Genomic DNA, 24,282 nt, shown 5'->3' on the forward strand with positions numbered 1-24,282 from the left:
GCCGATCAAATCGGCTTAGATGACGAACTTAAAGCCTGCATGTCACATTTAAAATGTCGTTTAAGTATATATTAAATAACAATGACCCCAAAAATTGAGTAAAAGTTAAACCTGAAGAATAACCGTTTAGCTCCACGTATTGCACGCGATGTAAGAGGTATGATTTAATTAGCTGTAATGGTAGTCCGTGAACGCCGCGATTTTTTTAATTTTTCAAGAAGAAGATTTCGGTTGAAGTAATCAAATGCCTTTGTAAAGGATAGAAATATCCCTAATCATACCTTTCACTTCCTATATATTAGTTAAAGTATATTCATTTTGGTCAAAGAAAGAAAGCTGTGTAGATCGGAATTTCCGGAGACCATACTGGGCATCAGTTATACTGCTTGTTTTTTTTTTTTTCAAAAAAAGTTTCAAAGCGCATTAGCATAAGTTTTTCTAATCCGTTGGAAAACACGGGAAGGATAGAAACTGGCTGATAGTTATTTAGATTGTTATGATCACCATTCTTATGGACAGCCCTTACTTTTGCTATTTGTATGTTGTTAGGAAACATTCCAGAGCTTATGCACAAATTTAAATTGTGGTTAGGTGATATAAAAAATTGATGATATATTTTACAAGTTTGATTTGCAGGTCATGGACATCACAGCTGGTCGAATTTTTTAGTTCCGTAATCGTTAAATACACTTCATTACTGGTTAGAAGACTAAGGAAAATATTGCTAGAAATTTCTTTAATGACGAACATTGCATGTTTAGATACTACGGGTACAGGTAAATTTGCGAAGTGGTTATTGAAAGCATCCGCCACGGCAGGTCCAGATACCAACTCGCCGTTTATCTTAATCTCACACATCGGGCCAGGAATAGATGAAAAGCCAATAAAAAATACTTGAAATCATGCTTCACTGTGTTAAAAAAGTTTTCAAAATAGTCGCTTCTAGCTTTCCTGAATTCCTAGTCAAGACTATGTCTATATTACTTATATTCTTTCAGCTTAGCCATATCTCCGGTCTGAATAAACTGGCGGAACATGTCACTCTTACCTCGAATTTTACACAGTAGGTGGTCATTCATCCAAGGCATCTCGATTTCCCTAGACATGGTAATAGTTCGGAAAGGAAAACATTTTCTTAAAGCTCACTGAACCTATCAGTGAATAAGAAAAAGAGACATTAGGATCGTGTGATTCTTTGAATGTCTGACCAGTTCGTTGTGTTTAAGTCATCCCGAAATTGGTCTAATTGGGATGGAAAAATTTGCTGGTAGATAACTTTGCGATTTACTTTTTTCTTTTTCTAGAAGTTTACACACAAAAAATAGGAAGGTGATCACTGAGATCGCATGCAAGGACACCTTGATTTTATTGGCTGTGCGAATGGCTAAGAATTAGTGAATTAATGTTGAGGAAGTGGACGTGGTACGTGTTGCAAGTGTACGGTGCTTCTTATATTTTACGTTTCAAGCAACTGGTTAAATTCTTTTATAGGACCTATAGTTGATTCAAGCATACTTAAATTGAAGTCTCAGCAAACAAGGCCAAGATTGGAGTCTTTAACGTATGAGAAAAGAGAGTCGAGAAATGAAATAAAACTGACAAGTTTCCTTCAGGGGGTCTACATACCGCAACAAGAACCGTCTTGCCGCTACGTAAAGATAATGCCTCGAAATCTGTTGTTGATTTTGTGAAAGCTGCAAAGCAGTTCGTGTTTTATATCCTTCTTTATCAGCATGGCAACACCGCCTTCTCTGCCGTAAATGCGATTAAGATTACATGCCGAATATCCTGGAATACAAAATGCATCATCATAATCGCGATACCATGTTTCAGTCAACATGAGTACCGGGTGTTAATCTGATTTAACAGAACCTCAAGTGAAGTGATTTTGTTTCGAGCAGATTCCATGTTAGCTTGAAATACTTTAAAAGACGACTGAAAATCGTCAAAAAACTGTCAAAGTCTTTTGGAGATGCATATTGTAGTGTATCCACGACAGAACTTGGGGAAAACGTAGAAGAGAAAGAGGAAGATGAACTAAAGAGAGCCCGAGGACATCATCATCATCATCATCAAAGAGGGCTGCTGTGTGCAACCTCATCTAGTTCGTTCAAAGCCTTGATGCGCCATGCACGATCTCCGTCTCTACGCCGAACAAAAATCCTACCACATTCCTATGTTTGCGAATCGACCGGAAAGGAGCCTCGGAGTGTTGCACTTTTTGCGTTTCCTTAAAAGGGTACTATAACTTGTGTTCCTGGTAAAAGTGTAGCGTGACTACGCACATATTGGTCTTGCCAGTGCAATTTTAGCAACACACGAGTAACACGGCTAAAATATCAAGACTCCATAATAACGCTACGTCATCCACCGGAATGTGAATGTGCAGGTACTCGGGAAAGCGAGATTCAGTGCTTGCCGTGACGAAAGCAATGCACTGTTTTGCATGCAGAATTCGCATTCAAAACAGTATACGCAGAAGGTATACATGCAAGTGACGCACTTGCGCTAACCCTAACGAAGTTTCGTAGCACATAGTGCGCTGCGCACTCCGTCAGCAGCTACGTGATGCGACGAGGATCTGGAAAAGCATTCGCATCATGACGTCACGAGAGAGAAGGAAACAGACGCACTAGGCGATGCGGTTCCGGAAGCTGAATTTCTGTCGAGCCGAAAACAGCAGTATCAAATGTCTGCCGTCTCGCAACTGACATCCGTTCTTTCTCACGGGAAGGGGAATTTCATGCGGCAACCACTCCTGGTTGGGGCAGGCCTGTGTACAGCAAGGGGGCTCTTTTTCGTTCTCCGAACACGTCCTCACCGGGCAGATAAAGAGGTAGAAAAGCGAATTGAAAATGTCGCAGGGCAAGGAATGCGGGAGCGACTGCGCACTCTCTGGCTCATTAGGCGGGAAAAGAGAAGGCGAAGTGTGAGAAGAGAAATGAACAGAGGGAATGGCACGCGGAGACACGTGAACCACAGAAGCGTGTCTTGAGCCATCGCAGAGCTCGTTTCTCAAGGCCCCTCGCAGCTTGACGGACGAGTGGTGAAAGAAGGTCGCGCAGCACCAGATATACATAGGGCCGGCGAACCCTCGACATGAAGAGTGCCGGCGTTAGTGCGCGAACTGAGAAGATGGAAGTCAGCATGTACCTCGTCTTGGCTTTAATCGCGACCGTCACTGTGACCTGTAACGGTGAGTAAGTCTGTCCTGTTCCTGCGCATTTGGTGTAGCTACCGGATATGTTTCACGAAATAGGAAGACGTAATTTTTTTTCTCCTAATGAATACATTTCATTGCCGAACATGACAACTTATTTGAACGACTCTGCTTTCGTTTTTGGCAGCAGAATACTAACGGGGGGCACTTCGAAGGGTGGCACCATCGATGGTTATTCTTGAAATTGTTTCTTTACAGTTGTTTGTGACGGAAGAGCACTGAGATAGTCGTGCAAGACACAAAAATAACTTCTAGTAGTTACGCCCAGAAAACTGTACAAAATGGTCACACGGCAAGATTTGGCGGTACCTTTGCATTTCCAGCCGTGGCATAGCAGAAAAAAAAGTGCTTTATCGCGAGGCATATGTTGGCAGTCTTCTCAGCCTAACGTGGTTGAACACATCTGAGTTAAGCGACGAGTGCTGCGCCATTTTTATTAGAACTTGCTCATGCCCGAGTAAGCAGGCAGGACTGGTGAAATTGGCCTTGCTCTTGTTAGTCAGTCCCTCGCAGGCGCATACCTCGTCCATGAACGGTTTTGCGCAGTATTACCCGCGTTTACGAATTTATGCTTTCCAAGCGTTGGAAAACACCGGACGCAGTGTTACTTTCCTGCCATCGACACTGGTAACGGCCAGAAACGTCCTGTTTATGGCTACAGGTCTTCGTAAGTTGGAATGAGGCTTGATGCTTCACATGTACTTGCTGACTTGGCGTCGGTGTAGAGCTAGAGGCACACCTCATCATTTTTATTTGCAGCGTCAAATAAGTCGTGCAGGGTTTATTCATGACAGTAGTCGAAAATTTTTTTTTGTATTCAACCATTAGTTAATATGCTAGCTTATAGCCCACTGGCCTCGATACTGTCAACTGCTGAGGCGGCAGTCTCAGGCCATGCACGAAGTGGTGGCTGGTAATGAGAGTTCTGATGTTTGTTTGTTTGTTGAGACAGTGCACACTGCACACAGGATTTACATCTCGGTGTGTTGGTGCCCCTCCGAATACAGAGATTTAGGAGACACAGTAGGCGTTGTGTCCAGAATCGCTCAGTAATTTCAAGCAGGGCTTAGCTGGATCAGGAGTGCGCCACATCACTGTTCTGATGGAGGATATCTTCTGCCCTTGCACGGTGGCATTAGCTGCTACCTTCAATAGATTAGACAGAAATTGAAAAGATATGCAGGATTAAATTATTGTTTTCATGAGTTACCTAATAGAAATTAATCACAATTGGTCAAGCTGGTTGTATAATCTACAGACACCACAAGTCAAGATTCGGCGCTTTAATGGTCTATTGCAGATTTCGAAATCTTCATTACTACTCGAACTTTAGGTAGATTAGATAAGAACTACTTGAACCGAATTTTTAAAATTCTCTGGACCTCGGTACCAAGCCAGTGCAGTTACCAGCAGTGTGAGAATTCATTGTAGTGAAAACGCAAAAAAGTTCAGGGGCTGCCAATGTTGAAAACTGGTTTCTAAGATCCCTTTGCAGGTCTGTGGTTGCATATATGCAAAAGGCCGGTGTAACCACACTGTCAGCTTGAGCCATTTCTACCAAATGTCCTTGCACACAGTGCTGCACAGTACTGCAAGCGAGACCGGAAAAAAGAAAGAGTGCGATACAAAACTCTTGGTTTACTGCCGCACAGGCCGTAAACGATGGCGCATTTAAAAATTTGTTGCAGTCATCTGGGGTTAAAAGGGCTGAATACGTGTCTAACCTACAAGTGACTAAACGTGCATTAGAAATCAAGACAACAGTAAAACAGCATAGTTTGGTTTGTTTGTTGGTTTGTGGGGTTTAACGTCCCAAAGCGACTCAGGCTATGGGGGACGCCGTAATGAAGGGCTCCGGAAATTTCGACCACCTGGGATTCTTTAACGTGCACTGGCATTGCACCGTACACGGGCCCGTAGAATTTCGCCTCCATCGAAATGCGACCACCGCGGCCAGGGATCGAACCCGTGTCTTTCGGGTCAGTAGCCGAGCACCATAACCACTGAGCCACCGTAAAACAGGCATTGTGAACAAGGCCCCTGTTCTGGGCGCTGAAACGTCAATTTCAATTTTTGTTTTACTGGTCGGCGTCTCTGTTTTTGAAATGTAAAACAGCGCAGTGCACTTTAATTACGCTTGTATGTCAAAGTGTCGCTTGTGTCCTGATGTATTTGCCACGCGTTAACCAGTTTTATTTATTTGTAATCCTGTTGGCTCATGAAGCAGCCTACGAGCTGTGCGGTACCGCACCAATGCGGCAGCAGCAGTCCGCCGGCGGCACCAAGTCCACGGACGTGATGCCCACGCACTGGCCCTGGAACGCTGGAATCCACACCATCTCCAAATTCCGGCCGGAGCAGTACTGTAGCGGGGCCCTTATCACCGACCAGCACGTGGTCACAGCGGCGCACTGCGTTGAGTAAGTTGAGCTTGTCTACCACCGATCTAGCTGCCTGGCGTTATGATGGGTTCTGCTGGACCACGAATATAAGACATGAACGCAGAGTCGAATAAGTAGAAACTGGTTGACTTACGCAAAAGTACGAGGTCAAAATTCCTGTAAGCAACAGCTGAGCCTAACCTTCCGTTATGCTGCCCGAAGTCGCTCCACCGGAGCGACGTTTGTATAGACAACAATTAAAGTCGGTAATTTTTGGCAGAACTTTACCACCTAGCCGTACTCTGTCATCACCATCCGCACAAGTCTTCAGCTGCCACTGCCATTTTTGTAAACAAGTTTAGTTTACTGAGGAAGTCCAGAAGAAACCGGGAAGCTTCCATTATAATTGTCCGTATTGACGATGAAGAATTGTCCGGTTCCGCTGCCGGTAAACGATGTCCTGCAAATAACTATGCGGCACGCCTGGTATTTTGAAAGAAGTGAGAAGGACCCCGTTCATCCGCGCTGTAAGCTGAGTCACACGCAAGATAATGGTGTCATCATCATCATCATCATCATCATCATCAGCCTGACTACACCCACTGCAGGGCAAAGGCCTCTCCCATGTCTCTCCAATTAACCCTGTCCTTTGTCAGTTGCCGCCACTGTATCCCCGCAAACTTCTTAATCTCATCCGCCCACCTAACTTTCTGCCGTCCCCTGCTACGTTTGCTTTCTCTTGGAATCCACTCCGTTACCCTTAAGGACCAGCGGTTATCTTGCCTTCGCATTACATGCCCTGCCCAAGCCCATTTTTTCCTCTTGATTTCAACTAAGATGTAATTAACCCGCGTTTGCTCCGTCACCCACTCCGCCCTCTTCCGATCTCTTAACGTTACACCTATCATTTTCCTTTGCATAGCTCGCTGCGTTGTTCTTAACTTAAGCTGAACCCTCTTTGTTAGCCTCCACGTTTCTGCCCCATAGGTGAGTACCGGTAGGATACAGCTGTTGTATACTTTTCTCTTCAGGGATATTGGTAAGCTACCATTCATGATCTGAGAGAACCTGCCATATGCGTTCCACCCCATTCTTGTTCTTCTAGTTATTTCTAATCACAGATAATGGCGTGAATCACAGAAAACATCACTCGAGGGCTGGCCTTATTCTATGCAATATGGCGTTATCGCGTAATGTAAATATAGAGAACGTGTTTAATAATTTTAACGTTTCGCACTCAGCACAAAACATCGTGTCGAAATTTTCGAATGTATGAGGCCCTTTTACATGTGACTATGTGAGTCTGAACCTTGCGGTGCCTTTTTGTCTTCATTCTATTTCTTCCGCTCTCTTATCTGCTAGCCCAGCGGATGGCCGCAGTAGATGTGCATGTCGCAGCAGAAAAAAAAAAAGCCCTGGTCGATATCATCGCCGAGCACAGTGCAGCGCCATTCATACAGAGAACTGAGTCATAAATGAACAATGTTCGTTTCCTTTCAGCAAAAGGACCACCGATGGACTACGGGTTCACTTGGGATCATGGCGAAGGAGTGCCCTGGATGAAGGCGAAATTGCACTGGCCGTGGAGGAAATGTGCATCCACCATGACTTTTCTGGCACTGTAAGTAATTCATGACGCAGGGCGGTCAAAACGCGATCCTTCCATGAACATTACGAATTGCGCACGCATTTCTCAAGGCACGTGCAAAGCATACTTGCAACAACGCAGCCGAAAAAAAAGTACTCCTATCCTGTGTTTTTTCTTACTTCCACGGTTTTCTGTTTTAGCGAAAATCTCTTTCTAACTCATTCTATCGAGCGATGTGAAATACTGCTAGAGTATAAAACGCAAACTGAAAAGCAGGGAAACAGGTTTTCACCGCGTCAGGAAGGACACTGGTTACTTCAGACCAGAGCAAGTGGTTACTTAAAATGCATGTTGGCTGTGACTTATCTAACTGGAGTTTACTTACTTGGTCATGCTTTGTTTCCTTTTTGCTATTACTTTCCTTAACCACAGGATCATAGTCCGCGTCTTATGCCGGCACGTAAAGATTCAACTGAGGTACTCAGATAGCAAGCTCCTCTTAAGTGCTTTGATCAGGAACTCGTTTTGCAAGGACATTTTTTCTTTTGTGCAGCACTAACGGTACATAACAAACTTGTAGCCCTAAATTATTTTAAATACGCCGCGGTTCCGGCTGTTACAACTATTACGATAGCAATATGTCAGAAACTTCAATTTTAAACAGCAAAATTGAAAATTTAGCTAAAACTGCGGTCCATTTAAGATTTAGAAACGTTGATATGCTTGTCTTCCTGCAGCGATAGTTAGCAGTTTTCTACTTTCGCGACGCGGCACGTTGAAAAAGCAAACAAAAATAAATAAAGAAGCCAACTCACCAACGGTTATCTGATTGCCCGTCCTTTTCTTTCCATTGAAAGGAGAACGACATCGCCATAATAAAGCTGGCGCAACCAGTAGACTTCAAGAGCGGAATAAGGCCCGTGTGTTTGCCCGACAAAAGAGAGCACTTACCGAAAGATTCCGAAGCATACACAACAGGATGGACTGTTAGAAAAGGTATGGCCTGCATATTTTCTCCTGCGATGTTTTTAATCGTGGCTTAGTTGGGTAGTCACACAGCACAGGGCGCAGTGGAGTAGCGTGGTGGCTGCATCCATGCTGCGTCACTGAATGTGTCTCAGAGCATGTTGCGCGTAGAGTAGAGGATGGAACTTTCTTACTATGCGACCACCGTTATGATCACTGGTGGAGAGGAGGTGCACTATTCCTATATATTTTTGTCAGAACAAAACCCAGTATTTTTCTCACCATGTATTGGTGAAAAGCGACAAGTTTGTGCGGTGATATTCGGTAATAATGAACACATGTTTCTATTATGTTGTTAAAACTAAATGCTTTCTTGAGCACCTTGGTATGTGTAAGTAAACTCATTAAAGAAAGTGACTGAATCAAATTGAATGCCCACGGGAGTTCACGTATGAATTATGCGACATTCAGGGGAAAAAGTACCAAATAAAAAAACCACTTTTTTGCCATTGTTTTGAAAGCTTAAGTCTGGATAGGTGAAGGCTAAGGGCCACGAACTTGAAACTGGTGTCATGGTTGAAAATTAATGAAAATATTGAGAAGCAACTTTCAGGCGCATGTTATGCAAATTCGAGAGCCCAGTACTTTCTGACTGAAACACCGCATTTTATATTGTCATGATAAATTAGGGCATTCGTCCATACTTTTAAAAGCTTACATTACTCTTCATTTAGTTACTTGGACACTGATTACCAGTGTTCGTTGGCATCGATTTCCAGGCTCTTTTGGAACGCTTTAGCTGCCGTTGTTTGGGTGCGAAAAACGGTTTAACTGTGGGAAGCTTTTACTTCCTCAAGGTCTTGATCGAAATGTCAGCTTCTCGAGAATGACCTCGAAATTTTATATTTCTTTAGCTATTCCATGCACTATTGGGATTCAAAAAATACGTTTACCTTAAAGTAGAGAAACTAAAAGCAGGCTGGCACGAGCAGCTCAAAGCCGCTTGTGAGCGCACTAGAAGCAAACCAAGAAAAATCTTCACAAATGGCATTGAATGCAGTGTTCAGCTCCGCATGAAAGAGAAAGTGCTGTTATTAAGGTAAACCTACCAAATATAAACTGGCGCGTATTTTGAAATAGTGCAGAGGATGTGAGTCAAAGCTGGGCCTTTTTAGGCTTGAGAGAAGCTAGTATTTTAAAATGGGGAGGATTAAGAACAATGAAGAGGGCTAGGGGGTGATTTGAAATTTTGCAAGATTTCTCTTCCTCTACGACCTCGTCCTTAACGAGAATTCTCACCACAACGGTCCATTTTGCATTCGCAGGGAAGTCAACTCGTCGCACGAGGAGAACGCTGCAGGAGCTGAAACTGACACTGATGAACAAAAACAAATGTGCCAAGTCCTTTGACGTCAGCCTTTCTGAAGACATCCTGTGTGCATCTCACGACCACGGTTCGCTGTGTGAGGTACGCAGCACGCAATTTCAATGCTTAGCGTCAGTAGCGCGAAACGAGGCGACACCCTCGCAACTTCTGCAATAAGGAAAAGTAATGTTGAGCAGTGGTCATTATTTCATGCGATATGTTTGGCTGCGTAGTACTCGGGGTAAGGGGGTTAGGGGCATGTGCACGACCAAAAATTCAAAGGATACCTAACTGCATTATGTGTTGGTAATGAGAGAGAGCATTAAAAGCTGTTCATGCCTTTACCGAAACTGACGTCACTTACCCCTAACCAATGGGATTTATTCGGTCTGGTGACGTCTTTTTCCTGCAGGCATTCAAAACTATCTGGTCTAGTAACGTAATTTCTCTCCAGGGAGTGGGAAAATTTTCACATTTTTTTCCCGAGCACGCTTCTGCCCTATCTCACTGAAAAAAAAACAAAGAACGAAAAAAAAAAATCAGGTGCGTGTCTCGGATGTGTGCTCACCAGAACGGAAAAAGCCATTAGCTTGCATTTTTTTTAAATACAGGGCTACGAAGCTAAGAAACTTCGTCTGACGTCTTAACAGCTGTTACCTCGTAATGTTATGTTAACTGTACATGTGGCGAAATACTGGCATGTAGCTAATGCTTTTGTATCCAGACAGTACCAAGGAAATTGTGTTTACAGTAGGTTTTATGCTCGGAATTCAGTTGGTTGTTAGTTTCGTAAGTGAAAATTTGAGCGTTTCACTGTGGACTATGGTTACTGCGGATTGATTTGTTTCGAGTTTAATGATTCAATATGCATAAATGCATTATTTTGTCATTTTGTATTTTTACGTTGTTCTACCGGCATTTGAGCCTACACGGCGGCTCGGCGCGAGTTTATTTCGGACTTCATATTGTGCCTATTGTTAAGAGGAAGCAAAAAATAAAGCAAAAGAAAAGGAAATTATTGTATTTTTCCTCATATATATCTAGAGTAGCCTCGAACTGACTAGAAGCTATAAACATCTAAGCGCGGTATCGCGTATTGTAGTAACCAAAATTGTCCTCATCAAATGGAATGAATGTGCAGGGAGACAGTGGAGCACCCGTGATGCAGAACATCGCTGGCCAGTGGTTCCTGCAGGGAGTCCTTTCCGGAGGCCCACCCAAATGCGGAGACCCTACGCTGCCCATGGTCTTCACACGTGTTGCTAGTTTTGTGGATAACTTCATCAACGCCTACCTTGGCGCCAGGACCGATAGCCAGAAGGCGCAGGTCTGCATATTGAAGTAATACCATTTGCCCCGACCAAGAAGCTACGGTCAACACTATGTAACTGCCTCAGATTCGTACGAACCGTAACATTACAGCAATGGGCGTTCATTGTGCAAAATACCATCATAATTTATGTGGACGAATTCATACTCACCATGTGCCACAAAATGTGCCAATTATTTCATCAAAGGATGCGCGCGATCCCAGCGTGAAGATCTAAGCCATTATTGCTGCTATTTATGATCTCCTTCTGTTCATGATCACCCAGATGTCATAGCACAGAGAGTTCAATTTACTAACAGATCTCACTGAAGTACTCGCGCTACTTGAACTTCACTCTAAGGATAGCGAACTGCCAGAATAAAAAAAAAGCGTTGAAAATCCTTTATGCGTTAATAAAGCCGAGTTCTAGTCAATAATAGCGCGCTATCTACTCCTGTATTTATATGTTCGTGCTTTGTGAATATGGCCGAGTGTTAAACACTGACAAACAATTTAAGCCACGAAAACGTTGAAGTTGCACCGTCTTTATTTGTTGAGGGCGTTCGGTATTTTGTTTGTTTACGTGAATTTTGTAGCGATGACATGGATCGACAAATATGCTTTGTAGGTCTAAATGTTGAGAAGTGAAATACAATATTCTAAAATATAACGCCTACAGATTGAAATAAACGTAAAATATATAACAGTTAAATAATATATACATGCCGGAGCGGATGGAACGTTGATTAAAATATCTACGCATAGAGTTGTATAATATTAGGAAACATGTGTTCAAGGTAAGCTTGCATTGAAACATCTTTTGTAATTTATTGTTTGCTGGCCTGCTGACGTTTATTCCTTATGATCATAGTTAACTTTACATAGAGCTGGATGAAATGTCGTTACTCAACACTTCATGATGACGCCAATAAAGTATTCAGGAAGCAACCTTGGTGTCAAGCGTATTTGTTCTTTCAAATAACGAGTACACTTTTGATTATATTAATGCATTAAAAGATTGTTGGCACGACTTCACTAATAAAAGTATACGCCGTCGATTTTGTGAGATTCATCCTTCATTTCCAATACTGTAAGTTTTCTCTTGCAAAAGAACCAACGCATCAGGCTGCAGTGGGCCGAATGAAGAACAAAATTCGCCATATTTCATCGCAATAAAACAAAAAACAACAGCCACAACAAATACTGCAATAAAGTTGGTGGTGAATGTGTGAGGCAGGCGGGATCAGCTTGACTATAATTACGTCAGTAATTGCTCCGTCTGTACCTCAAAGGCAAAAAAAAAAATTGCACCCGATAGCACTACCCCGGAAGGCCAGGGGTAACTTGAAAATTCATAAGCAGCTTAGCTATCACGCGCTTTGCTGTTCATGTTTAAAAAACTGTCAGGCGACGCTGCCACCTTTTCAGAGTGCTCAGCAATGCGCGACGCCCGGCATGGAAACATGGGCGAACTGGGAAGAAATGCCGCACATCACTCACAACGACGCAACTCACGCGAAGAGATAACGGAGCATGGTGGATCTTGAACAGTCACGCTGGCGTTGGTGCGTAGGCAAAGGGGGTGGGGGGGGGGGGGGGGTGGGGGGTTCTCTGGCAATAAACACCGTGTAACACTATCGGGCTGCAAGGTCGGCGAAAGCGAAGCTTAAGGCCGATTCACACGACGGACCGTTCGCCCGCGGCCCGCGCACTACGTGTTCATGCCTCAGCACATTGAGAGGCGCGCTGGATGGCTGGATGGATGGCGGCCGACAGCGCGCCCCTCAAAGTGCTGACGTATGCACACGTAGTGCGCGGGCCGCGGACGAACGGTCCGTCGTGTGAATCGGCCTTTAAGGGGTGCGTCCCGAGCTATTCTACGATGTTCACATCAAAACCATCGTTTTGAACTGTCACTTATGCTGGGCGTGATTGGACTTTTTGAACGAGGAAATCATCACTTGGTGTGATAACTCGGAGACAGACACAGGAAGTGGGAAAAAAGGAGCGGGGCTGGCAATTCCTCGCTATAGAGGCGCTAACACTCTGTAAACGACAGACTGCCTCTGTTCATGTGCAAGTTTGCTTTATTTTCATTCCTATGTGTGTGCTGTTTGTGCTGCAAGTTTTGTAGGGACATTAGCCAAGTCAGGCGTTCATTGCTATCGCCTTTTACCTCTGCCCCTTGGCACTACTTCTGTACTGTCTTAAGCACAACAAACAAACAAACAAACAAACAAACAAACAAACAAACAAACAAACAAACAAACAAAAAACGAACAAACAAACACACACCTGTCTACTCCAGAGAAACGGGCAATAAAAAGTACGTAGAAAGAATGAGAAGGACGAATTTAAAATGGTGCGCGACGACAATCGCAACATGAGAAACACAAGAAAAAAACAAGACATAAAAATACGCATCTGTATACGCTGTGTGGCGCAACGCGCTGAAGCGAACGAAAGCGCACCAGATGGTGTTCACATGATCACGCTGTTGAGCGGCGTCAGACGTGCAGGAATCGGCGGATTCGTGCGAAGGCTGTTTCGAATGTTGTGACTGTAGCCGCAGCGCTGCTCGATTTCCGACGTTTTGCGACTGAACGGCGCGTTGGTGTCGTTGTAAACCATTTACGAGAGACTTCCAACGAGTTGGTCACATTGGCGCACCATGGGGCGATCGTTGCGAACGGCGCAGCCGTTAACCAGTGATATTACAAGGGTAGCTAGCTGCTAGTAGTCATGTATCTGTTAACTAGCGCAAAAAACGTTAAAATGTTATATCGAACATCGAAGTGCACGAGAGCTCAACAGACTCAGTCACGACTATAAAATAAAGGCATAATAAGGCTTTTGACATTTATATTCGCCAAAGCATTTCTTGCCTATGAAAAGCCCCTCGCGCTCCACCGGCTGAAGTCGTTAGCATATGAAATAGAGGCTGCGACTGGCGTCGCAATGACAATGCGACTGTGCCGTATTTTTTCGTGCGCGTCGCACCATGTGAAACAGCCTTAACCGTTGGACGCGCACAGCCGTAGCACATTGATAGTGCGCGCATTTGAAGCGCGTTCAAACCTGGCTTCGGGAAATCCCGACGCAAGCATTCACAGTACACCCCTGCTGCAGGGGAACCAACCTATCTGGGACCTTAGTCTGTCGCACGCCGAGCACGAGTGGCCGAATGTATTCGCCCGCGTTTCGCGGTCGTACTCACAGGTCACGCTGTCGTGCGTAGCATACCGTGCCCTCTAAACAGGAATACACCTATGTGGGAGTAAAAAAAGGACTAAGTTGTCCTCTAGCAGACTCCCTTATGGGCCAGAGGCCAACTTTACTCCATTTTTATTCGTTTCTGTTGAGAGTGCAGCTGATTTACCGGCGGCCCCGGCGGTAAATCAGCTACACACTCAACAGAAACGAATAAAAAGGGAGTAAAGTTGGCCTCTAGCCCCGGCGGCGACGCGTTGCTCGTCCCACCGGAGTTCGTTGACTCAGCTTCTCGCTGGCCCTTTCAACGCTCAACCTGCTGCGCAGTCTTGCGGGTCACAGCCTCCGCTTCCAGCGGCTTCCTGCGGCGTCTGTCGAAGGTACGGGCACGGTTAGAGCCACCAACGAACTCTCCGACCTCCGCTGCGAGTGGACTTTGAAATCTGAAGCTGGAGACTGGTGGCGACGTTCGGACTGGCCCATGGCCCACGGTGGTCTGGCCTCTGCGTCGATCAGCGTCGCGTTCAGCAGCGCGCAACGCGGAATCTTTGTTTGCTGATGCTGTCAGTCTTGTTGCTTAGATGTTGTCCTGCCTGCCTGACTACAGTAGCGGAGTGAAGCGCCACCTGCCACGGGCGAGAGCGGAGGAATGGACAACCGGACGGTGGCTGCTACGGGAAGATCTCAGAGGGTGGCTAGCACTGAAGACAGGCGCGAAAGAACTGCGCTGCTTCGATCAAGAGTGCAAGACTTATCGAACTATCCGCGCGTAGAAAGGCTAAAGAACAACGTTCCGTCCCTCAACGAATGAGGGCTAGCGGAGGGAGCAATGGTTACGAATGGCAGTGGGTGTCATCTGTGGCACTGCAGTCAGACCTACCACAATAATCATAATCTTCTTGGGGATTCCATATGCCGTTTCAGAGGAAATAGCTTCCGGGCGCTTATATAAGTACCTGGTTTATATAGTATGTTTTCTGAGCAAGCTATCGTTATGAAGTATCGGTATATGATTTTTTTTCATTATTTTTTTTGCTCATAGCGCAACAAGAACGGGACACGAGACGAAAGACTAATACAAACAAGCGCTGCTTACCAACTCTACTTGAATGCTTACCAACTCGCCTCAGTTGCCGCCTTGCTCGGTAATGAATATTTTAGAGCCTCTATACGACCGAGCACATGGGGAGCGTTCATGTTTTTAGGCCGTCTAAGTTTACTGCCACATATAGGTGTCAGTCATCCGCACCATGTTTCCTTGCGGTTGTAAATGCAACAGAATTTATTGGGGGCATACTTAGTTTATTTACTGGACAAATTGAAAAAATATAGACCAGCGCTTAAGCTAATCGTGACACGCAGCCGCTGTGGTGGCTCACTGGTTATGGTGCTCAGCTGCTGATCCGAAAGACGCGGGTTCGATCCCGGCAGCGGCGGTTAAATTTCAATGGAGGCGAAATGCTAGGGGCCCGTGTACTCTGCGCTGTGAGTGCAGGTTAAAGAGCATCAGGTGGTCGAAATTATCCGGAACCCTCCACTACGGTTTCTCTCACAGCCTGAATCGCTTTGAGACATTAAACCCCCTGTAACCGTTAACCGCAAAAGACACGCAACGCAGCCCCTTCAAGTGACTGATGCTTAGATGAAAATGGAATAAGTGTGTTGGAAGTCGTAATACGGAGGAGAAAAAAGTGATTTTCTGGAACGCGCAATAAGAGATTTGTAGAAACGGTCCTAGAAGTAACTGTGCTGACACATTGTTTAACAACTGACACGATGTTTCCATCACCCTTGAGCTTCTTCCTTATGCGTTACGGCGGTAATTACTCCTTTGAAGTCGCTAATTCGGAACTGCTGGAACTATGAGACTACAATCAATATTATCATTTTTTCTCCATAATACAAAAAGTTCAGACGCCGAGGGCACATTTCCGATGAAGAGAGGGTCCTAAAGGCGCTTCAGTAGCAGCATAAACTTTGTAACTTCTGGTGTGGCTTTAGCCACTCCAAGAGTCGCGATGGCTCAGTGGTTATGGTGCTCGGCTGCTGACCCGAAAGACGCGGGTTCGATCCCGGCCGCGGCGGTTGAATTTCTTCGGAGGAGAAATTCCAGAGGCCCGTGTACTGTGCGATGTCAGTGCACGTTAAAGAACCCCAGGTGGCCGAAATTTCCGGAGCCCTTCACTACGGCGTCTCTCATAGCCTGCGTCGCTTTGGGACGTTAAACCCCATAAACCAACCAACCAGTAATTATTTACTACGACGCTCAGCAAAGAGCATGTTCTACTTAGACGAAAAGACGAAGTTCTTACACGTGTATGAAGAGCGCTGCACGTGCACCCGAGTGCGAGCTCTATCTGCGAGGCCTCACGCTCGGTGGCGAAGCTAGAACCGACGCGTCCCCGCGAACAAGGCAGCCCGCCGAATTTTCAGCGCCCCAAGGCGGAGGTCATATTTTACCGCTCCACACCTTGCCGACCGGATGCAGCAATCACAGGTCCCTCTCTTTCCGAGGAGCCGTCCGGTGGGTCCCGGCGGTCCACGCGGCTACCAAGGTCCCGTGCCCGGGGCACCCGGGGGTCCACTTCGTGGTGGCTCCGCCATTGCCACAGCGCGTGCTGTCGCCATGGCTCGGCGGCAGTCCATAGCAGCCCGGCGCCAGTCCATAGCGACCTCTAAGAGGGCGGCGATGCCGCCAGCTTGGCCCGGTGGACAGGCCATCCCAGGACAGCGGCCTCCGCTTCCGCTTCCGCCTCCGCCAGCTGGCTTTCAGAGTGGAGCCCCCCAGCCTGCAGCGCCGCCAGTGGTGCCCCCTGCGGTGTCTGGAGCTCCCCCAGAGGTCCTCTCGGATGAGGCCATGGCGGACCTCGAAGCTCAGATGCTCCTGTGAGTTACCTTGTTAGGAATCGTCTTCGCGAGAAACATTCGAGCTGCACTGTAGTTGAATAATATCGCTGTGGTATGCACATATGGGAACCTAGGTTCCCTCGTGCAACGTCCTCAAGTAGGTAGTGGTTCTCACGGTGGGAAATATTAAGAACACATTTTGGCTACAGAATGACGTGTGAAAAGTCAACAGGAGAGCATGCGATGGTGGTATTGGGAGCTCTTACGAAATATGCACGTAACTGCAGAAAAAAATTCGGCTCACGGATGATGCTGAACTTCTTTGCGATAGAACTTCCTGCGGGCTTCGGCAGCCCGTATTTCGTTTCGGGGTGTAGCAATCCCGCCACATGCTACTTTAGGAAACATGAAGCTTGGCTGGGTAAAAGGATTTATATTATTTTACTGTGGAAAGTCTGTGCTAAAAAATAATTTTGCTGCTTTGCTGAGAGATATGCGACTTTACAAGTAAATCCCTCAGTGAAAGCATTCGTCATCATCATCACGCCCGTTTCAGGGCGGGAAAAGTCCTCTCTCATGTTTTTCCAATCAACCTTGCCCGTCAGCTGAGCCCACGGTGTCCCCGCGAACTTCTGAATCTCATCCGGCCGCCTAACTTTCTGCCGCTCCCTGCTACGCTTGCCTTCTCTTGGAATCCACTCTGTTACACTTAAGGATCAGCGGTTATCTTGCCTTCGCATTACTTGTCCTGCCCAAGCCCATTTCTTCCTCTTGATTAAGACTAGGATTCCATTAACCCGCCTTCGTTTCCTCAACCACTCCGTCCGCTTCCGGTCTCTTAACTTTACACCCACCATTTTCCTTTCCATAGCTCACTCTGCTGTCCCTAACTTAGGCTGAACCCATTTCGTTAGCCCCCGCGGATTATTTAGGCATTCTACATTGACTGCTATGTGCAACTGTTCCCTATTCAGGCCTCGGAATTCGCGAATACCACGGAATTCCACGTCCAATTCCTGTTATCTCGTTTGCGGAAGAAGGCATTCATGATTCGTAAATTATTTCTATCTGCGAACTCTACTAACAACTTTTCCCTGCTATTCTTAGCATCTCTTCTTTAGTCGCCGACCGCTTGGTCGCCAGCATGCTTCTTGCTTACCTTCGCATTTTAGTCGCCCATGAGTACAGGGTACAGTGATTTTGCTTTGTTTATTGCCGATTCCGCGTCTTCATAGAAGCTTTCAACGATCTGGCCGTCATGGCTGGATGTAGGCGTGTAGGCCTTCCCCACGTTCAGCTTGTATCTCCTATTGAGCCTGATTACGATAGCTGTCACCCTTTCGTTAATACTATTTAACTCCTCTACGTTCGCTGCTATATCCTGAGTAATGAGAAATCCGACACCTAGTTCACGTCTATCCGCTAATCCGCGATAGCACAGTATGTGCCCGCCCTTTAGCAATGTATACGCCTCACCTGTCCTCCTAGCTTCACTAAGCCCTATGATATCTGATTTAATGCCCGATAGTTTCTCGAACACCACTGCTAAGTTAGCCTCACTGGATAAGGTCCTAGCATTAAACGTTTCCAGGCTCAGTTTCCAATGGCGGCCTGTCCGAAGCCAGTGATTCTTAGCACCCTCCCATGCATCACAGTTCTGACCGCTGCTTTGGTCAGTTGCTCCGCAGCCGCTGGGGTCTAATGGCCGAAGGTTAATTGGCGTGTACATAGAAGAATTGAAGCAGGCGACCAAAGCTGTCCTGGCTACGGGAATTTTTTTCCAGGAGAAACGAGACTGCTCGCTATATACTGGAAAGAACCTCCGGATCCTTGTAAATACGAAGTTCAGACTCAAAGACATGAAGTGCTTTAAAAAAACTGAAATTCTGTACGAGCCATCTGGCCTGCGCTGAACAGGAAGCATGTAGGTTTTTTTAGGCGTGTTGGCTGTTTGCTGCCGCCAATGGCTTTAAAGGGACGTAGTATGGTTCGGCTTTTGTGACGCTGGTTTGGTGTTGGAAATACATATTTCATGCTGAGATATTTAGAGTTAGAGAAAAAAAAAATTTCCCTTACCAGAATTTGCCACCTCAGAACTTAGAACAAAAACAAAGCCGCATTAAAATAATTTTTTTTTTGGATTTGCCATCCACCTACTATTGCGCATGCACGCAGAGGACAGTAAAATATATATGGGAGCTTTCTTCTCTAACAAAGCTATAAGTGACAACTTGCGAACGGTAACACAAAACAAAGTGAACAAAAGAGGGATGACTCTCTGGGTGCTTAGCCAACGTTTCGACAAAAGGATTTTTTTTTCTGACAAGTCTGCTTGTCGAAACGTTGTCTACGCATGCTGAGGCTCTTCCCTAAACCCTTGTTACCTTTGTTTTGCGTTAAGAAAGCTATCTTCCAACTTTCTCTGCACCATAACCTTGCTAATGAAGTTTTCGAAAATCTTTGGTATACTGCCATATTCCACAATGAACAAGTTTCGCTTTAAAGGCAAAGCCAACTACTTTACCGAAAATGTAGAAGGGTCTCAGACCACACGTGTACAGCACTTTATGCATTCGCAGCACAGCGCTCTCAACCGGTGCTTATACCAGCAGGAGCTTGTTCCATGCAACTGAATGGAGTGCGTCCTTTTACTTTTTGCGCGTGCAGCCAACGAGCCCTTTACGAGCTGACCCAGAAGCCCATCATCCCCGACGGACTGGTGTTCCTCTGCGCCTGCTGCTATCTTATCTTCATTATGACGGCTCTGGGCGGAGGAGCTGTCTACTTCACCAACCGACGTTCGTTCGTTTTGATCACCTCTGTTTCGACTTAGTGTAGAGCTTGACAAGTATAATACAAATGTTTCCTCGATGTTGGTGCCACGTTACTTATGACTGCTCGAAGAGATCAATAAAGAGAATGCAGAAAACACTGAAGTGCTTCTTTCAAGGAAGTCGTGGCATCGGCTGCGTCCGTGGGGCGATGCACTGACTCTCTCGTTGTCGGTGGCGATAGCTGAATGCCATATATATGGCCTGGAAACTTCTCCTGTATTCTTGAATGCCTCCCACACGAGAAGTGCATATTCTAGGGCCATCTGATTGGGAGAAAAGCACTTACGCCAGCGACTCCTGCCGTGCGCTAGTGCTATTTTTGTTTAGGTGACTGTTGTGTACATATTTTGTCAAGCTCTTCACATATTTTGTCAAGCTCTTTGTTTTGCATGAAATATGGTTAGTTCGTGGAAACGTATGTGGCATATTCACCAAAGACTCCATAGAATTTTCCCCAGCTTCAAGGAATCCCTTTTCTCATACATGAAACTACTGTAATGAGATATATGGTGTCCAATAAAAAAAAAATAGGCGACAGTTTTATTGTCTTGAAACGGGTTTTGCAGCCGTATGTTGGAAGCTGGTAGGCGAATGGTATTTGTCTGCTTACAATTTAGACGTCCATTGACAGTGATATAAGAGCTGAGTTTTTCCCAATCAAGTTTTACGTGCTTGTGGTTTGCGCAGAAGATGCCAATAGAAAATTTTAGTCCCGTAGCACCTGTTCAGGCGCAAAGATATAAAATTCACTTGGTCTCCTTCACATGCAGTGAAGCCACCGCCAGTGGAAAACCCACCCGAGCAGACTGACACCACGGTAACATTTTTTGAAGGTGAGCTCAAATTGTGTTAAATTTATCGGGCAGTCTAGAAGCCAAACATTTTGCAAGGCACTTGCTAACAGTCGCTCTTGGTTCGGCCGGTAATCGTTTCTCGGTTTCGTATTACAATACTGAATTGCGCCACGCTGACGTTGGATTTAGTACTGCAATATCACTGTGTTAGAGAACACAGTATTCGCATTTGTTTGGTCGCCTGTCAAATGGCTCCTGGAATCCTCAAATAAAATGAGACTGTATTCATTAAAATTGTACTATGGAATACTTAAAACCAGGAGGATATGAGGGATGCCATCGGAGAAACGGCCGACACTGATTTAACTGAAACCTCACGGGCCTAAAGGGGCAGTTTATGTGTATGCGCATACAAGCTTGGCATGTACCAAAGTCTGGCCGGGCCCCCCAAAACTGTTAGCAATGACTTGAAAAAGGTCTGCTTCTTATTTCACAACCCATATTGACGTCGTTCTCCCGTTTCGGCGCAAACGACAGCGGTTGTTGTTGGTAAACAGTTTTAGTTACAGAGAAAATTAGTCAAAGTTTAAAATTTCCCTACGTTTTTAAAGGAACAAGCTTAATTGCGCAGCAGCAATTGCACCCCTCTTAGCGGATTAATTATCGCCTTCACTTAAGACTCACTGGACAGCGGAGAGAAAATTTCAGAATATTCAGATTTTTGTGAGAAAGATGCCGGGTTTACAGGGACAATTGATGCCCTCCACCATTTTTAATTTATGTAGTATCTTTATGTATAAGCCCTCGTTGTGTGTCAGCATTGCTCTCTGGATTTAAGTTGTTTTTCTCGCTCATTTCTGTACAAAGAAGTTACGCAAACAAATCATGAAATTCATAACGTTAAAGAACTAAGGAATGCCAAACGTGCAAACGAAAGCATGCCCTCAGCGGCGTCACACGAGCTGGGCCGGAAACCAAGGAGGTGTATACGTACTTGTTAAACAAATTTCATAGGTTTCGTTCTCATTCCTGGATTAATATGGTTCTACGCGGGTTGTATTAAGGGTTGCAGGTAGAAGCTGCATCCATTTACAGCACATTACGACGCAGGAATAAGGAGAACCAACTGCTAAGAAGAGCATTCGTCTCCACGAATGCTCTTCTTACCATGAACGTTGGCGAGAATTAATTTCTCGCACTTCGCATCCAAAAAAAAGGAAAGAAAAAGGAATAATTTTGTATTTGCTGGGGGTGCGTGAATATTCAAAATTTCTGAATACGAATGAAATACCCTCCCATTAAATTCTCTGAAGGATTAAAATAGCGCATGTTCAAGATTATTGCAAACGAATCGAATCCGTTCTTAAGTTTCCCAATAACTGGCACGAAGTTAAACTACGGCGCGCGTAGTTCGTTTCGACGACACCTTCAAAACGAAGGCCCACTCTGACGCCGCACAGAAGGCCGCCGTGATCGGTCTGTGTGTGAAGGAGGGGTCAGTGCCGCGACCCGGTCTATTCGTGCGGCGGCGTCCATAATTCTCGTACTTATGGCCTTCAAGACTGGCCGAAACGACAGAGGTCAGCCAGTTTTTGCAAATGAGATATTCATGCTCAATGCCGGAGCATTGTCGTCCTTTTCATAAACTTGGATTTGGCGCTAGTTTGTTCGCCGCCGACATCAATATCGCAAAATATCGTGTTCCTATGCGTATGGCATGAGAGTCATCGAGCTTCGTGTTGCCAAGTAGAGATAAGTGCTGCGTCTTTGCAAAGCTGCAGCTTTAACTCAGATTTATAGCGCCACTGGTAGCGCTGCGCTGTTTCCAACGAATAATCGTTTCCAACGAATATTCGCCCGAATAGTGAAAATCGCAGGAGTATGCTCTCCGTATTAGATTCAGCACCTTCATTATTATTTGCTATTAGATATAGTTTTTAACTACATTATTCGTATTAGACTCTGCTGCGAAGTTAGTCTACTACTCGCACGCCTCTATGATCTGCACTTTGTAAATGTAAGTGCATTCTTTAAAAGAGAAGCGGGAAATGTGATCTGAGGAAACAAGTTTGCTGAAGTTGTCGGGATGGTGCGAAAAGAGTGCGTTGTGTGTGCTCATCTAATTTTTTTTGGCTTGCGTTCCCTTTTTCTCCGGTTTCTTGTACAGGCGTCACCAAACCACGTAAGTGTGAATCATCTGATCCTTGATTTCTTGGTCCCTTCAAAGCCTCCTTTTGAAGTCGATAAAAAATTATCTTCTTGAAACCCATGCATACTAGAACATCTCATTGACATCCCCGCTTATTACTTGACTGTATAGGTTTCAACGGAAAGTGCGTTCCTTAAAAACGCGTAGTGCGCTCATTTTGTGCATTGCCTACTGATCTCAGAGCATGGGCTTTACAGCAGTGCCAGCAAGGGTCATGGGGAAGAACATGCGATCAGGAAACTGCAGCTTTTTGCTCTCGTCAAGAAAAGAAAAGAACTTCATGCGATAATGTAAAAATCACATAAGTTTAATCACAAAGTGCGCTTAAAGGTGTCGCCTTTGAACGGCACGGAGTGGTCTTCAAAAGTAAACGGCGCTGAATTTGCCGGGAACGGAAACACAAATATTTGCTTCGTAATTATGCTAGGCATGCTTTCACTTTCTCAGGCGCCACAGTTAATAACCTTGCTCGTAGTTTCGCGAGCCTGCTCACTCCCGTCGAGCAGCGGATGCAGTACCGTGACACTTGTCCAATCAACAGTATGATCCTGGCTCACGTTCTGTTTAAACTTAAGGATGCCTTTAGAGTGTCATTGCAACAGTATAATGGGCGCTAAGGAAATCACCCACAGAAAGGAGAAAACCTGCACCAGTTTCAACTACCGGCTATAAAGCGTGCCTGCAGTTTGACTCTCTGAGCGGGCGTTTGAACACATTGTTTTCTCGTAATTTTGATTTTTCCTTTTTAGTGTAGTTTGGAGGTGAGCGTTGTCGTTCTTTTTCTGTTCGAATGTATCTAATTAAATCCTTTCTTCCTAAACAGTACGCACCCAGATTTCTTGCTTTGCCGTGGTGCAGACCCTATAGGGCTGGGTTACCAGTCCTTCTAAAATTCCCAAGTTTTGTGTCAATTTTTATTGTTAATGTAATCTTTGAGAAACATACATGTATATCCGTGACCAGAAGTGATGCGGACCACGCGAACAATTGCGTTTCCCTAGGTCCATTCTCTCATTTCAAAGTGAGGGTTTCAACAGCGGACACTACTGGAATGCCATCTGCTTGAAAACTCTGGGAAAGGAGCTAAGAAAAGATGCTCTTAATACATTCAGTATTAAACTGGTCACACACTCGCTTCTCTAGACTCAAGGCGCGGCCAGGACTGCTCATATCGAAAAGCACGTTTTTGTAGCGCAGCCTCACACACTACTTTTTTCCTCTTTCAGCTACGGAGGCCCCAAAGGAGTGGGACGTCAGTAAGAAGGCCTTTTCGTTTTTCATTCAAGTGGCTGTGGAAAAAGTTTTTTCTTGGGAACTTAGTGTAGATGAAACCGCCAGTTGGCGCCTGCGGGAATGACCCGTTAACGTCGCAGTTTAATAGCCCGAATTTCACTTGCGCGTGAGGATTCCTCGCACTCAGTGTTCCTGTGTTTGCATGCGGCAGGTGATGAAAACGCTTTTGCATCGTAAATGGGTAAGACGAGCTCACGTTCATTGCAGCGGCGAACTGCTGCTGGCACCTTTGCGAAGACGCAAAGTTGTCGCGTCTGACGTCAAA

The 24,282-nt window shown here is 45.4% G+C and overlaps 1 protein-coding gene across 2 annotated transcripts; it reads left to right on the plus strand.

Moving 5' to 3' along the window:
- Window positions 1-2,748: 2,748 nt before the first annotated feature.
- Window positions 2,749-11,888, plus strand: LOC149362755 (chymotrypsin-like elastase family member 2A). Of its 2 annotated transcripts, none has more exons than XM_089573198.1 (6): window positions 2,749-3,196; window positions 5,445-5,640; window positions 7,102-7,222; window positions 8,047-8,185; window positions 9,481-9,623; window positions 10,663-11,888. In XM_089573198.1, exons 1-6 carry the CDS (start codon window positions 3,100-3,102, stop codon window positions 10,864-10,866), a joined length of 900 nt encoding a protein of 299 aa, XP_089429324.1. In that variant the 5' UTR covers window positions 2,749-3,099; the 3' UTR covers window positions 10,867-11,888. The 2 variants fall into 2 exon arrangements, with proteins under 2 accessions (XP_089429324.1, XP_089429325.1); XM_089573199.1 differs by having other exon boundaries at window positions 5,448-5,640.
- The last annotated feature ends 12,394 nt before the right edge of the window (window positions 11,889-24,282 follow it).

This window comes from Amblyomma mixtum, chromosome 2 (genome assembly GCF_055824585.1).
Source record: "Amblyomma mixtum isolate Tamu chromosome 2, ASM5582458v1, whole genome shotgun sequence".
Classification (NCBI taxonomy): domain Eukaryota; kingdom Metazoa; phylum Arthropoda; class Arachnida; order Ixodida; family Ixodidae; genus Amblyomma; species Amblyomma mixtum.